Here is a 14260-nt window from a genome sequence, read left to right as displayed (position 1 = left end):
TATACTCAGAAATATTCATGACAAATTATGTTGATTTTAAAGTTTTCTTATATCACGTATGTAATATTAAAGGAAACTTTAAAATCAATTAATTAATAGATGCAATTTCGTACACCAACAATTCAATAATAATTACAATAATATACCTCGGACTCTTGTCTCTACAAAATATCAGTTAAAACATATTCAATACATTATTAATGTTGATATTACAGGTCATCTTTTTTATTTAAGTCATGGTTTAAACGTAAAATTTTATAGAATATATAGCTCTCAGGATATCGTTTACTATCTGCGAACTAATTATTTGTCTTATCCTCAGAAACGTTCATAAAATATTTTTTGTTCAAAATTTCGCTCATTTTATTAGTTTTTCTTTTCGATAGGTAAATGTTGTGCACGTGATCTATTGAGTGTGTACATATCTAAAAAATATGTGTTGATTATTTAATTTAAAAGTTATGTTTTATTATATTTCACTGCATGTACATAATTTTTTGATTAAATATGTTTTATTAACCATATCCTTATAACGTATATTTTTTAAGTGTATATTTAATTGAAAATTTCAAAGAGTTTTATTAAAAGTTTTCTGTTTCATGATATTATAGACTGGCAATACCGAGTTCTGCGCAGTGAGCTTTTGTGAGTTATTGCGCCGCTTCACGACTTCACGGTAATTTGGTGACGGGCTTGGCCCATTTATTTCGTGTGCGCGAGTAGCAATAGTTTCTGTTTTTTGTTCGGGACGGTGGTCAAACACGCGTGATTTGTTTACTATTTTACGTTTTCATTCCTTTAAATATTAAGTGAATTTGTTTTATACAAATGTGGAAGAATTAGATTTAAGGTAAGCAACAATAGATTTTCCGATGCATTACGTTCTCTTTCTATAATGTGTGCGTTTTATAACAACATTGTGATAATCAAATACTAAGGGATAGTTTATTTTGAATGTTCATTTAATTAAGTTATTTTACACATTTTGTGAACTTTTTTCCGATTAAGCTTAGCTTTTGTTAGAATTTTCGTCGCCATTTTAGTATTGTCGTGCTGGAAAAGCGGCCATTTTCTCGGTTGCCGCGTTGTCTTTTATTTGGTGGAAACTTTCTAAAGTTCTGGCCGCAAGTTTTGATCGATGCGATGCATTTTATTTAGTGATTAATTAGTTCTTGATACTATTTGTAAGTATTTTGTGCGAATATTTGAATAATTTCTTACAAATGAATTGCACGTAAGCACTTTCCGTTTTCCCGTTATGCGTTATCTTGTAATTAGCGCTTTGACCTAGGAAACCTCACGTTGGAAGCTTTCATGTGGAACTCTATTCTTTACAGCGAAAATGGATGACGATCAACAATTTTGTTTACGTTGGAACAATCATCAGTCTACCCTCATATCAGTATTTGACACACTCTTGGAGAAAGGCATACATGTGGACTGTACGTTAGCTGCCGAAGGACAAACTTTGAAGGCCCATAAAGTAGTCCTTTCCGCGTGCAGCCCTTATTTCGAGGTAATTCCATTTATTCTTATTCCTCCGATTATTCTTATTATCTTTAAATGTTATTGTTACAAGTGTCAGTCTGACATAATACTGCAGTATGTTTAGGCCATGTGGGTACACTTCATATATGATTTTTCTAAACAAATGAGACATTTGACACTATCAAATTGCTTAATTTTTTTAAAGCTTTATCACAATTTGATTAAATTCTATATATTTTTATATCTTTGATATGTTTACATCATCAGTACTTAGATAATGCAGTATATACTCCCTACATACAATTAACCTCCTCAGTCTCATGACTACAGCAGAAATGGTGGCCGGGAGAGTTTTAATGAAAATTATTTTACTTAAGACAATTCTAGGGACCTAAGGCATACTAACACCAAAAATTAGAACTTAAAAAGAAATTTGATTTAAAATATGCTGGAAAATTATTTGGGTTATATGTGCTACCACCGCCTGTGGGTGGGACAAAGGTGGCCGGTAATTTTTGAAGAGAAACAATTTGTGATTCCACAAATTTGCCCGCTCCCATCACTTATTTAAAACATTCACATTTTTAATGTGGTTTTTTTCTCAGCTACACCACAAATTCGCAAAAATGCATTTAAGACTCCATTTGCCCCACTTATTGATATACAAACCAAATTGTGAAATTTCTAATTAAAAAAAACAAGAATTTGAGTAGTGTGGTTGTCAATAATGGGTAGAATTGGTGAATGTTACACGTGGGTAAAGTGATCACTTAAACCAGCCGATGACGGTCGTCAGCCCCGTAAATGCCCAGACTTCCATATTCTTCTTCATCTTTGATGAGATGTCAAAAAATAATAAAAAAAAACATGATGAGAATGATACAAGTACACAACAAAGCTCTAAATATGTCTTTCGTTGAGATACTTATTCCTCAATTGAAGAGGATGCCATTTCCCGCACCTCATAATTGACAGTTGACAACTACCTGTATTGAATTATTAGTGTAGTATGTAAATGCTAGATTTTTTCTCTCTTTTTCAATTAACAATTTTGCAGCATCAGAATTCGAGTGTCAAATCTTTAAAAAATCATGGAAATATATGCAACAACACTTAATATAAACCAACTTTAATATGTCATGTATTCTCACACATCACTAATACTGCTCAAAGTTTGTTTATGTAGTTTAACAGTATGGATATTTCCTTAACTAATATTTATATTACCAAAATATTTCCACATTTATTAGTGGATTTAGCAATAAGAATTGTTTTAAAAGAAAACATTAAGTTTATTAGGTAGACTCGATTCCACATTGAGGACTCACATTCTCAAGCATAAGTGATTCTTTATATAATACACATTCTATTAGTATATGTATTTTTAGTAAATTATCACCATAAATTTGATTCAAGCAATAATACAACATAGTATTATTCATTATCAGTAGTTTTTGTAATTCACAGTATTGACACGAGTATGTATTAACCCCTTGTGTGATTTGCTCAAATAGAATTCGGGTAGGTATTTTGCTGACACAGCGACTTGTTCACGAATCTTTTTATAGTGATTTGCCCGAATCCAGGTCGGGTTATTCCCCCACCCACCAGTCTAGATATATCCATTCTTCCTTTGTTTTTTTTCTTTCCTAATACTGTTTATTTATGTTTTATACTGATTTATTATATTTCAAAATATGATGAAAAAAACATAATAGTGAAAAAAAAGGGTGGCTTTTTTGACCCACTTTTTTCCAAGAGGTTGACCACAGAAGTGGTTAACTCCATTCTATAATATATGTATTATGGTTTGTCAGTCTCACTACGTCAAATAAATCTCCGAGTGACAGGTGAGATGCACTGATCGCCATAGGGGTCACCGGTAAGGTAGACCGACCTTCGAGTTATTTTATTTATTAATTATTTATTTTAACTTATGTCCCTCCAGGCGGTATTGAGCCAGCAGTATGACAAGCACCCGATAATCATCCTGAAGGATGTGAAGTTTGCGGAGCTGCGCGCCATGATGGACTACATGTACCGCGGTGAGGTGAACATCTCGCAGGACCAGCTCGGGGCGCTGCTCAAGGCCGCCGAGTCCCTGCAGATCAAGGGGCTGTCGGACAGCAAGCCCCCGCCGCCCCCGCAGGCCTCCCATCCCGCCCACACCACCGTCCCCCGAGCCATCTCACCTCCGCCAAAGGTAAACCATGCGGAAATTCAACATTAACACAATAATTAACCTTCCCCTCCCGGTGATATGTATTTACCACAACTCGACTTTTCAAATGAAAATATCAATATAAAATACAACAGATACGGGCTCAGAATTTTTGTATTCCTCTGTAATATAATTATGTATCACATGAAAGTATTATAATATGAAGTTATTCATTTGCAGCGACGGAAATAAATAATTTGTGAAAAAATCGGGAATAAAATTACCAATACACAAACTTTTCTGTGTCCGCGTGTCCGCGTGTGGCGTGTTTTGTTAGCATACGCGCATGTCGTAACGTGTGTGTTTACTCTGCCAGCCGCCAGTAGAGCGCAAATCGTCTTACGCGGTGGTGGTGTCGCTGTTGCAGCTACTTGCAATGTTCTTTTCCCCTTTTTTTAGATAATACCCGAGCTAACATTACAAAATTGTTACATTTCAACTTTTGGAATTTATCCCGTTTTTAAACCACATTTTCATATGGTGTACAAAATACATCACCGGTGCACGCGGAAGTTTTTAGCAGCATAAGGAAAGGGTTAACAAAAATGAATGAATGATTTTCCGAAACTGGCAGTCACGAATAAGTGTTTGTAAAAGTGGTATTACGCAAAGTGAGCAATGAATGATAAAGGAGAGTGTTTTATTACCATCCCACAAAGTTATCAATGCTTTTAATATACTATAAAAATCATTCACCTTTAATCAGTAACCGGCTATACAAAATTTCCTCATTTGCTTTTGTGAGTTTTTAACCTGCAGAGAATCTTGAGAGGTACCTTGGTGTAGTTGAGTAGATGCACAACTGTGAAACTGGTGTCGCAGGTTTGATTCCCACCTATTGTAAAATGAATTCAAGAAATATATATCTTCAAGTGGTCTAGGTACTTGTAGTGTAATGTTCACACCTACCTTCCCTATCCTTACTATCCTATCTGCGGACAAACTTCTGAAATGCAATTTATTCCTTTACAAATTATTAATTTATAATAATTATTATAACATACTAAGACATTCACAGATATGTCATGAGATAATCATGATACATATATTGAGATATGATCAAATACAGTATACCGCGCACCTCCATATTATTGCTAACCTGGCTGTTATCATCTTCAGCATAAAAAATCTATTTGTGAATATGCGTGCAAACTATTCACAAGTATTATGTTATAAATGCACCTATATAAGTTGATTTTGCTATACGCATTCTTATTTTCAGTGTCAGAAATTCTGAAGAAATTATTTGGTAATTTGTGAAGGTTCATTAATTACAATAATAAATTCACACAATATTTCAAATAAATTTATATTTGAAGAGCGGGAAATTGAAACATAAAAACGAATTAAAATATTCATTATTATTATTTGTTTTTTAAAATATCGTTCTTTACTTTATTTTGCTAAGAAGAAATATGAATTTCTTTCCAAATACCACCGCACTTCAGTCTTTACATGGATTTCTTTTAATTTGATAATTTTAATTTATTTATTTAAACTTCATGTACAGAAAAAAAATAAGTACATTGACGGGCTTATTGCTAAAAAGCAATATCTTCCAACCAACCAAAAACAGACTAGTGATATTGGTCAAGATGTTTGATACCATATAAAGCTGTTTGCAATTTTTACGAACTTTAACCATAATACAATAATACATATCCTACAAAATGATTTTGCAGAAATAATAAAGTGTGTTTGTGTTGTTCTTGTAGATATCGGCGGGGAGTCCGTCCGCCGAGGATCGTAGTCGCGAGGGCTCTCTGAGTCCGATGCGGCGCAAGCGCAAGAAGCGTCGCGCCTCCCTCTCCCCCGCCCCGCCGCCGCCCTCGCACGCCCTCCCGCTGCTGCTGAACAACAACCCTGCCACGCCACCCGACGACTCCATGGCCAAGCTGAAGCTGCTGCAGCCCGACCAGCTGTCGCCGCCCCCCGAGCCGCCCGCCGCGCCCTGCCTGGAGCCCGCCACGTTGGAGCCCAAGGCGGAGGGCCCGGGGCCGTGCTCCCCGCTACCTGCCGACCAGGAGGACCTCACCATGGACGAGGAAGGCGACAGCGAGGGCGAGCACGCCGGCACCAGCCACTCCCTTCAGGACTCCACAGGTGATTTTATTTACAGACCACCGCTATTCCTTTGTTCCGATAAAGGTTAGGACTGACTGGAGCATTTCGTCGTAACGTAACATTTGCGGCGAGCATCCAACTTTGGATGGAGAACTCGGAACGAGCGGCGAGCAGCTTGGCTCGCTGTACTGACTATACGAATGCTCGCATCATAACATGTTACATTACGATGAAATGACCCCGGTCAGTCCCCACCTTAATATTGTATCCTATTGGACAATTCTTATGGTCTCTTTTTCCAACCATAGCACACTAAATATTATCTCTCAATATGTAAACTGAGAGCAGGAAATCTAGGTATAAATATTGTATTTTGCATTGGGGGTTCTTTCAGTTTTTGATTTTCCGCAATAGTTACAATAAGATCTAGAGTAAAACCTTATTTTTACAGTCCTCAGTCTAATATTTGCACATCGCTCAAATAAATATGCCTTGTCAAAGATATTTCAATCAGAAACATGTCTTAACTTTTAAACTGTATTTTGGCAGTCCGCAGTCCTCCCTTTCAACAATGCCCATTTTGTATTATCTGTTTTGAGTCCAATCACTAAGTAATGTAATACTTAGGTGATAGGAACAATTACTCAACTTTCCTCCGACCAATTATTATTAAGCTTAAAAGGTCTTGTGGTTTTGAGATCGATTTTTTGAGACACATTGCGGAGTACTTTCTAACATTTGAAATATTTTCAGGATATTCTTGGCATTTGGACAGATCACAAGATGATATGTCTATAGGACCGGATGGACAAAGGGATACAGCAGGTGAGACTTTCTCCGCCCCCTTTACCCCTCGCCCCTTTACCCCTATCTGACACCGCCATGTAGGACTTTCTAATTCCATATTTAATCAAATTTATTCATTTTAAAATGTCCTCTGATCTCAATTCTTTACTTATATTTTCTTAGATTACTGTGAATGGAGAATCATACATGGCGACATTATGTCAGAAAAACCCACATAGTCAATCTGCTTTCTTCTTTGCCCAAACATTTATTCGATCCTTAAATATTCTGACCTCAGGTAATATATTTAGTATTTGTGTGAATTATCGAGATGTTGATGATGGTTGAACTTAGCATATAATATAGGCTTTTGAATTAAGTACCTGCGATATCGTGCAAAACATGCATACTGTCTACCTGCCCACGGAGCATATTTTCATTATTATTGTTCCCTAATTTAATAATATAGAAGAACATTAAATATTTCTCCGTCCCCTCAGTTGTTTAATGATTTTTTCCTGCGGTTTATTTACATCAACGTGCATAAAGTGATTACAAGTGATATGGTAATATGGTATTTGGTTTCAAATGTAACCTTATGGTGAGGTAATTAAACATCACCAGGTAAGTTAAATTTCATTATTTTTATTTCATATATAAGTTTTATTCTCAGCATTTGTATCTGTGCTGAGATCACAATTTATATTAATTTAAAATACACATATATTTGCATGTTATTATACATACATAATGAAACAATTATTTGTCCATTATCATGGCCCAAATTTAAGTCTTCACACTGAGCGTATGTTGTATTTATATTTAAATTTATTGGTCTTTAAAAAAAAAACTTATTGCTGTTTTTCTGCTGTTATATGGAAAAAAACAAGAACCAGCCACATGTTAAGTGCGGAAATAATTTTTTTTGTTTGCCTCTTTCATATTAGAAACATACGCTGTCTAATTTAAGCTCTTTATCCACAAATTCTGTAAATAAAAAAATTGTTAAAAAAATATCACTAAATAAACAAGCAGAATGGATATATACATGTTTCATAACATATTTCAATGTTATGAAACCCAAATACAGGTCAAATCTCTTTGTAGCGAATACCAAATTAACGAAATTTCAAGTATAACGAATCTGCAATTCGTCCCCGGAAAACTTCCATATAAAATGTACTGGACCAAAATTCAATGTAGCAAAGCGGATCTCAGAATAACGAACTTTTTTTTCAAAATTGTAAAATGATGTTACAATTCATTTTAAAACATTGAGAACATTTTTTTATAAAAAATTAAAAACCTATTTGAACTTGCTTTTTAATTCACTTTTTCATTGCTAATAAATTTCTTTTTTCCAATGAAGTCTCACAGTTTGAAAATCATAGTTTCATTTCTTTTGTGTCCTGGAGTAGATAGGTACCTATATTGTATTGATCACTGGCCGGAAGATCGGATGTAGTGTGACAGTAATAACTAATTTTAATTTTCTAATAAGAGTGGGTATTATACAGTGATTAAATAAATTTAAAATGTGTCATATCCTACACATCCAGTGTAACGAATTTTCATTATAGCGAAATATGTTTTTGGTCCCGTGAAGTTAGTAATACCGAGATTTGACCTGCACTAATATTTAAAAAAAAATAGTATAATTAATATTCCTAACAATACATTGGGTTCCAAAAAAAATAAAAATAAATATATATATATATATATATATATATATATATATATATATATATATATATATATATATATATATATATATATATATATATATATATATATATATATATATATATATATATATATATATATATATATATATATATATATATATATATATATATATATATATATATATATATATATATATATATATATATATATATATATATATATATATATATATATATATATATATATATATATATATATATATATATATATATATATATATGTATTATCTTAGTTCATGTTGAATTTTGACAATGTGGTTCCTGTCTGCATAAGCTTGAATATCAGATTTTTATATATCTAATTATGAACTCGCTAGAGGTTTCCAATTATCAAAAAAATATATGTATGTATATAAATATAAACATACATATATATTATATGCATTGATAAAATCACTCTTTAGATGCAGTTTTCTTTGCAAAAACATTCTAGTGGACAAGGTAACTAATAAGTTTTTATTATTTTTTCATCGTATCATATTTGAAAGAGCTTTACGACTACATATTCGGTTTTATGGGACAGAGTTTCCTCCTATCAATTTTATTAAATTTTTCTAAATATGTATGCAACTTGTAGAAATTATTGCCTTCTAGAATTTCAAACTTAACTAAACTTTCTTCTTTTTTGCAAAGTTAATGGATACTTATTATTGATAAGGTTGGTGAAAAAATTATCTTGTATGATTAGCTGACAAAACAAATAGTTTAATCAAATGGTAAATATTATTGTACTTATTCTATTACTTTTACTTGATTGCTTGCTAGTTTATCTACAAGTACAAATTGACTATCAAACGCATGAAAAAAATTGTGAAGTTAATCTTATAAATGGAAAATTATTCCTATTGACCCGGACATTTTGAATATATTGGTAAGTAATTTGATGCATGTTAACATACAATTTTATATACACACATGACTTTTTTGTTATTCTTCATGGAAATCTCTCTACATTTTCTCTATGTAATAATGGAAATGGATCACGGACACTTCGAAACCTTTAAATTGTAATTTAAGAAAATGGTAAGTAATCCGACTTTAGCTTTATCATATAAATTATGTAATTATATTTTTGCTTTTATTTATCTTGCATGATTTGTTTTGTTTCATGTACAATTTATCTTCTAAATTAATAGATTTGATAAAACTATTTGCTTGTTTGATAAATTTAAATATCTTTGAGAAGTTGAATTGATCTGATTGGTCTTGAGTAGATATTTCCAATTTGTATGATCCGAAATTTATTACATTTTTACGAGTTAGGTTCTTTTGGAATCAGTTCTACATATGATCATGATGTCGGAGGAGAAATTGCTGCATGGAAAAGTTTTGAAGAAAAGTAGGTAAATGGTATATGTATATGGTAAGATTTTTCATTTTTAATAATTAAAATGAATTGGTTAACACGTTCTGTGCGTCGAACACGGCTCCCATGTCACATAAACACGGGAGTCGCGTTGAACAAAGATTAGAATTCGTAGCCGGTTTTATGTGTTTTGAAAACACTATAGAATACACTTATTTATGATGGTTAAATAGAAAGTACAATTCGATTTGGAGCAATGTTATGGGTTTTCAAAAATTTAAGTTTATATGACATTATTTTTAAACACGTTAAATATGTTAACACGGATGGTGGAAAACTAAAGGTATTAAAAGAAATTACTGGGCTTTTTGTAGAATTCCATAATCTATTTTTGCTAATGTAAATCAAAACATGATTTATGATTCTATTAGATTTTTTTATGACAGCTGTTTTGCCTTGTAAAGGTTTTTTCATCATAGTTCATCATAGTTTTTTCATCATAGCCTGTAGTAAAGCAAAACAGCTGTAACAACAAAATTTCGGCAGAAATGTAAGTCATGTTTTGATTACTAATCAAAGGCTTTTTTTCCTTCAAATTAGATAAAGTTCTCAATATAGAAATGAACTGAGATGGTAATTTTTGTTAGTAAATAAAATCCAAAACCGATAGTAATAGATTTTAGAGTGCGACTTAATATCTAATCCACTTTTGCAATATTATATACTCTATAGTATCTTTCTTTTATGAACCTTATACAATGTGTTTAATAAGAAACAGTAGTACCTCGCAAATAGTCACAAAGGTAGGTTTGCAAATCTATTTTAAAATGGAAGTGATTTTATTAAATAAGACAAAAGTATTATTTATTAAAATCATTTTATGTGTTTAAATTGTACTTTATTGAATGTCTCAGTAAAAATAAATACACCAGAATAAACAGTTTTATGGAGCTCGATCCCATGTTTCTCATTATCAATCTGTGCAGATTGCCATCATTAGAGGCATGATAATTTCTAGCTTATTAATCTGCTTAAATTAAATTATTATTCGATAAGGCATGTATGCTAATTAATTTTAAAAAATATATAAAACATTGGCATGGTCAACTGATTCATCATCTCGAATTCACATTGAAACCATATAAATAAATAAATAAATAATTTATTTACTCTTCGTTATCACTTGAAACTGGATTTATTCTTACCACACTTCGGGGGGAAAGGTATTTCTAACCGTTCAGTCGATTGATGCTTAACAGCGGGAAGGGTATTTTTACCTTCTGCGCTGGCCTCATTTCGAAGGCAGAAAAGAAGGAATTATTCAATGTTTTTTATGTGAATATTATATACCAAACTCTTTATTAGTCTTTCTATATTTATCTTTGAGTCTTTCGTGTTCATTGGTAATTCAATAACCTTTTGTTTTTAACCTATATTATTTAATACCTGACACTTGATAGGCAATGCGTTTAAAGATTAACGAAATAAGTAATTTAGAAAACATTCTGTGATTGTAATTATTCAATTCCTGGAACAAGGGTTTTATGAGCCTAAAATACAAATCGAATTTATATCTGTTCTACACCCACTCAACTCCAATGAGCATGCGAGTGAGAGATGTTGGACATACTTCATAAATGCAGGTATAGGCAGTAGATAGGTGGACCATAATAAAAATTTTCATGTGCCAAGTGCATTTCAGAAAATATTTTTATTATTTTCGAAGATATAGTGATTTAAAAGAAATTCGCGCGGGACCTTTATTTTCGCCCGTCGCCAGCGGTCTGCCGGCGTAAAAAATATCTTCCTGAAATGTGTCAATATTTGTTTATGATAATTTGAAATAAGAAATAAAGAGTTCATTTTCTCTTTATGAAGTTTGTCCGATTTCCTAAAATCACTGCATATTTTAAAGTCTGCGATGTTTCTTAGAAACTGTGAATACAGTAAAAGCTTTTCAACTCCAACAGCAATAGTTTGAATTTTTCCCTAATTCTCGAAATATTTCAATTATATCTGTCCAATGTTTTTTCATACAAAACCTATATAAATAAAATTATTTTGATTAAAATTTGGAATATAATTGCAAAATAAGAGCTAAAATGTAACTATAATAATCAACTACGGAATCAATTTGAGCAAAATTCATAATTTCTTATTTTTAAATATGTTAATTATTAAATGAAATTTGTTAACAACCTTTTACTTTATGAAGAGTTACTAAGATGTACTACTGTCAACTTGGTTTTCTAATAATGGATATTGACGCATACCTAGAACAGGACCCTTCAATTTTACGGATTACCGTTTGTTAAAATATAATGTAGCATATTTAATACATATCTTTTGTATATATTTAATGTTGATTTGTAATTTAGATAAAGAATATTTTTAAATGAGTTGAAATCATTTTAACGTAGGTGAGCGTAAGCATTTAAATCGGTGGTTCTAACCTTTTTGAAGTCAGGGACCACTTTTGACCATAAGGAAAATTTGCGGTACACTAAAACTAAAGATTCAATAAACATTCAAAGATAACCTTTATTAAAAATAAAATAATTTTTTTTATTAGTCCAGTTAAAAATTACATGAATTCAATAAAGGTATTTTACTTTAATTAATGCAGGTATAATTAAAGTCTCTGCTATAGTATGTGGTTTTAACTGAACAGCAATCGATTCAGTGACCTAATGTATGGAGCCAGCTGTGCCTGATTGGAAATTTTCACAATTTTTTCGCACAGTACATGAGCCAACGTTAAATTTAAATTTTCATAATTTCGCGGAGCAATTGCACCAAGCTCGCGGAGCACCGGTTAAGAACCACTGATTTAAATAACAGTATTAAGCACATCATCTATTTTTAAGCTTTATATTGGAACTTGATCTCCGTTCACATATGGTAAGATTAAAAAGCATAACATTTTAGAAAAAAAATAGTCCTTTTCTTAATTTTAGGTGCCCAGAAAACCTCATTTAAAGGTTTGTGCGATGTTACATTCTCCAGGTTGGCTGTCTCGGAAATGATCGCCTCTGCCTCGGTGAAGCAATTTGTGTGTGAAACGTGTGGTAAGGTGTACCAATACAAGTCTTCTCTCAACAGACACGAACGTTTAGAATGTGGTAAACCTCCTTTGTTCAAGTGCACCTACTGTTTCCACAGAACACACCACAAGAGCAGTCTTGTGTTGCATTTAGAATCTAGGCATTGCTTGTAGTGGTTACAGCCTAATCCAAAGAAATGCGCTTATAGGTATATTTATCATAAGTATAGTGGTGACGTACCAAAAAAGATTCTTTAAAGTGAGGTCAAACCAAGAAATGGATTTGTGTCAGTAAATTTATCAATTTACAATTATTATTTATAATCTTTAAGATTATTATGTATCATAGTAAAGTTATGCATCATTGAGCTATCCACTTTTGCATGAAAAATATTTCATTTTATTGGGACTGACTTAGGTGATTTCTTTTTTTTTGTATAAGGATTTATTCCAAAAAATAATATATACTCTATCGTTGCAAACTGTTTGCTTATTTGAGGCATAGCGTCATCTTGATATATGGATGTACAGTAGACCCTCTGATTACAAATGCCCCAGGTTATGAACGAAAATGGCTCACTTTACACAGTGTTATGGGTCATATGTTTCACAGACAGATCTTAGTGAATAAGGAAAAAAAAATGGTGATGAAGATCTTCAGAGATAGATGAAAGACGGGAAGATGTTTGTAGCTAATGTACAGGACTAACAAATGTGTTGGAAATGAAGCAATGTACTCTTTTTCAAGTTAAGAAACGATATTACTTCCATAAAACTTATTTAACCCGAATAAGAAATCTGTTCTGTGAAAACTCTAACTCCATGAAAAATCCCCACCATTATTAAATCCAGGGAAAAAGAAAATCTATTTGACTACAGGTTTTTAGCGATACAGTAAACTAGTGAGTTTCCTGGTGATTTTTATGGAAGAGACTCCTTTACAAATAGTAACACTTTTTTTTAAAGTTTCATTCAGATTTTATAACTTTAAAAATATAAAATATATTTTTTTGTTAAAAGTAAAAAAATATTCACGTTTAAAGGATTTTCATTAAGAATTACTGTAATTGAGTTCATTGCCGGCGCCCCAAACGGATGAATTCATTTTATGTTGATTATAACGGGAATATTATAAAACTCTTAACCTGAGGCTCCTCTGTATTTGAGAAATGCTATGGCTCTTAGAAAATTTGTTTTTATGTTAAACCCTTTAGAATTTGATTATTTCTATTAATGTTGTTCCATATATAAATCTTTTATATTTGAATGTTTATATATATATATATATATATATATATATATATATATATATATATATATATATATATATATATATATATATATATATATATATATATATATATATATATATATATATATATATATATACATATATACATATATATATATATATATATATATATATATATATATATATATATATATATATATATATATATATATATATTAGATGTTACTATTTTTATAAAATTATATTTAGATATAAATATCTCCAAAGCATCCACCAAATTACTTTATTTTCAATTGTTTTATAGATTTTTTTAACCAAAAATGATTTATTTTTCAAAAAAATTTACCTTTAAAAC

At 31.5% G+C, this 14260-nt stretch overlaps 1 protein-coding gene across 9 annotated transcripts in view; it reads left to right on the top strand.

Annotated features, from left to right (window-relative positions):
• The first annotated feature begins 667 nt into the window (after nucleotides 1-667).
• Nucleotides 668-14260, top strand: part of LOC148307057 (longitudinals lacking protein, isoforms A/B/D/L-like) — a 31863-nt gene continuing 18270 nt past the window's right edge. For 5 of the 9 annotated variants that reach the window (XM_088264034.1, XM_088264032.1, XM_088264031.1 and 2 more), the window contains exons 1-5: nucleotides 668-850; nucleotides 1338-1516; nucleotides 3437-3691; nucleotides 5425-5812; nucleotides 6527-6598. In XM_088264034.1, the coding sequence (XP_088120160.1) occupies nucleotides 1343-1516; nucleotides 3437-3691; nucleotides 5425-5812; nucleotides 6527-6598 (889 nt within the window). In that variant the 5' untranslated portion in view covers nucleotides 668-850; nucleotides 1338-1342. Of the gene's footprint in view, nucleotides 851-1030; nucleotides 1185-1337; nucleotides 1517-3436; nucleotides 3692-5424; nucleotides 5813-6526; nucleotides 6599-12567; nucleotides 13296-14260 lie in introns of those variants that run through there. The other 4 variants (XM_088264033.1, XM_088264028.1, XM_088264030.1 and 1 more) reach the window with 2 other exon arrangements.

Source organism: Brachycentrus maculatus, unplaced genomic scaffold (genome assembly GCF_059751285.1).
Source record: "Brachycentrus maculatus isolate JH-2025_06_01 unplaced genomic scaffold, ASM5975128v1 h1tg000212l, whole genome shotgun sequence".
Lineage (NCBI taxonomy): Eukaryota > Metazoa > Arthropoda > Insecta > Trichoptera > Brachycentridae > Brachycentrus > Brachycentrus maculatus.
Note: the sequence above shows the minus strand (reverse complement) of the source record. Positions and strands in the feature narration are given on the sequence as shown.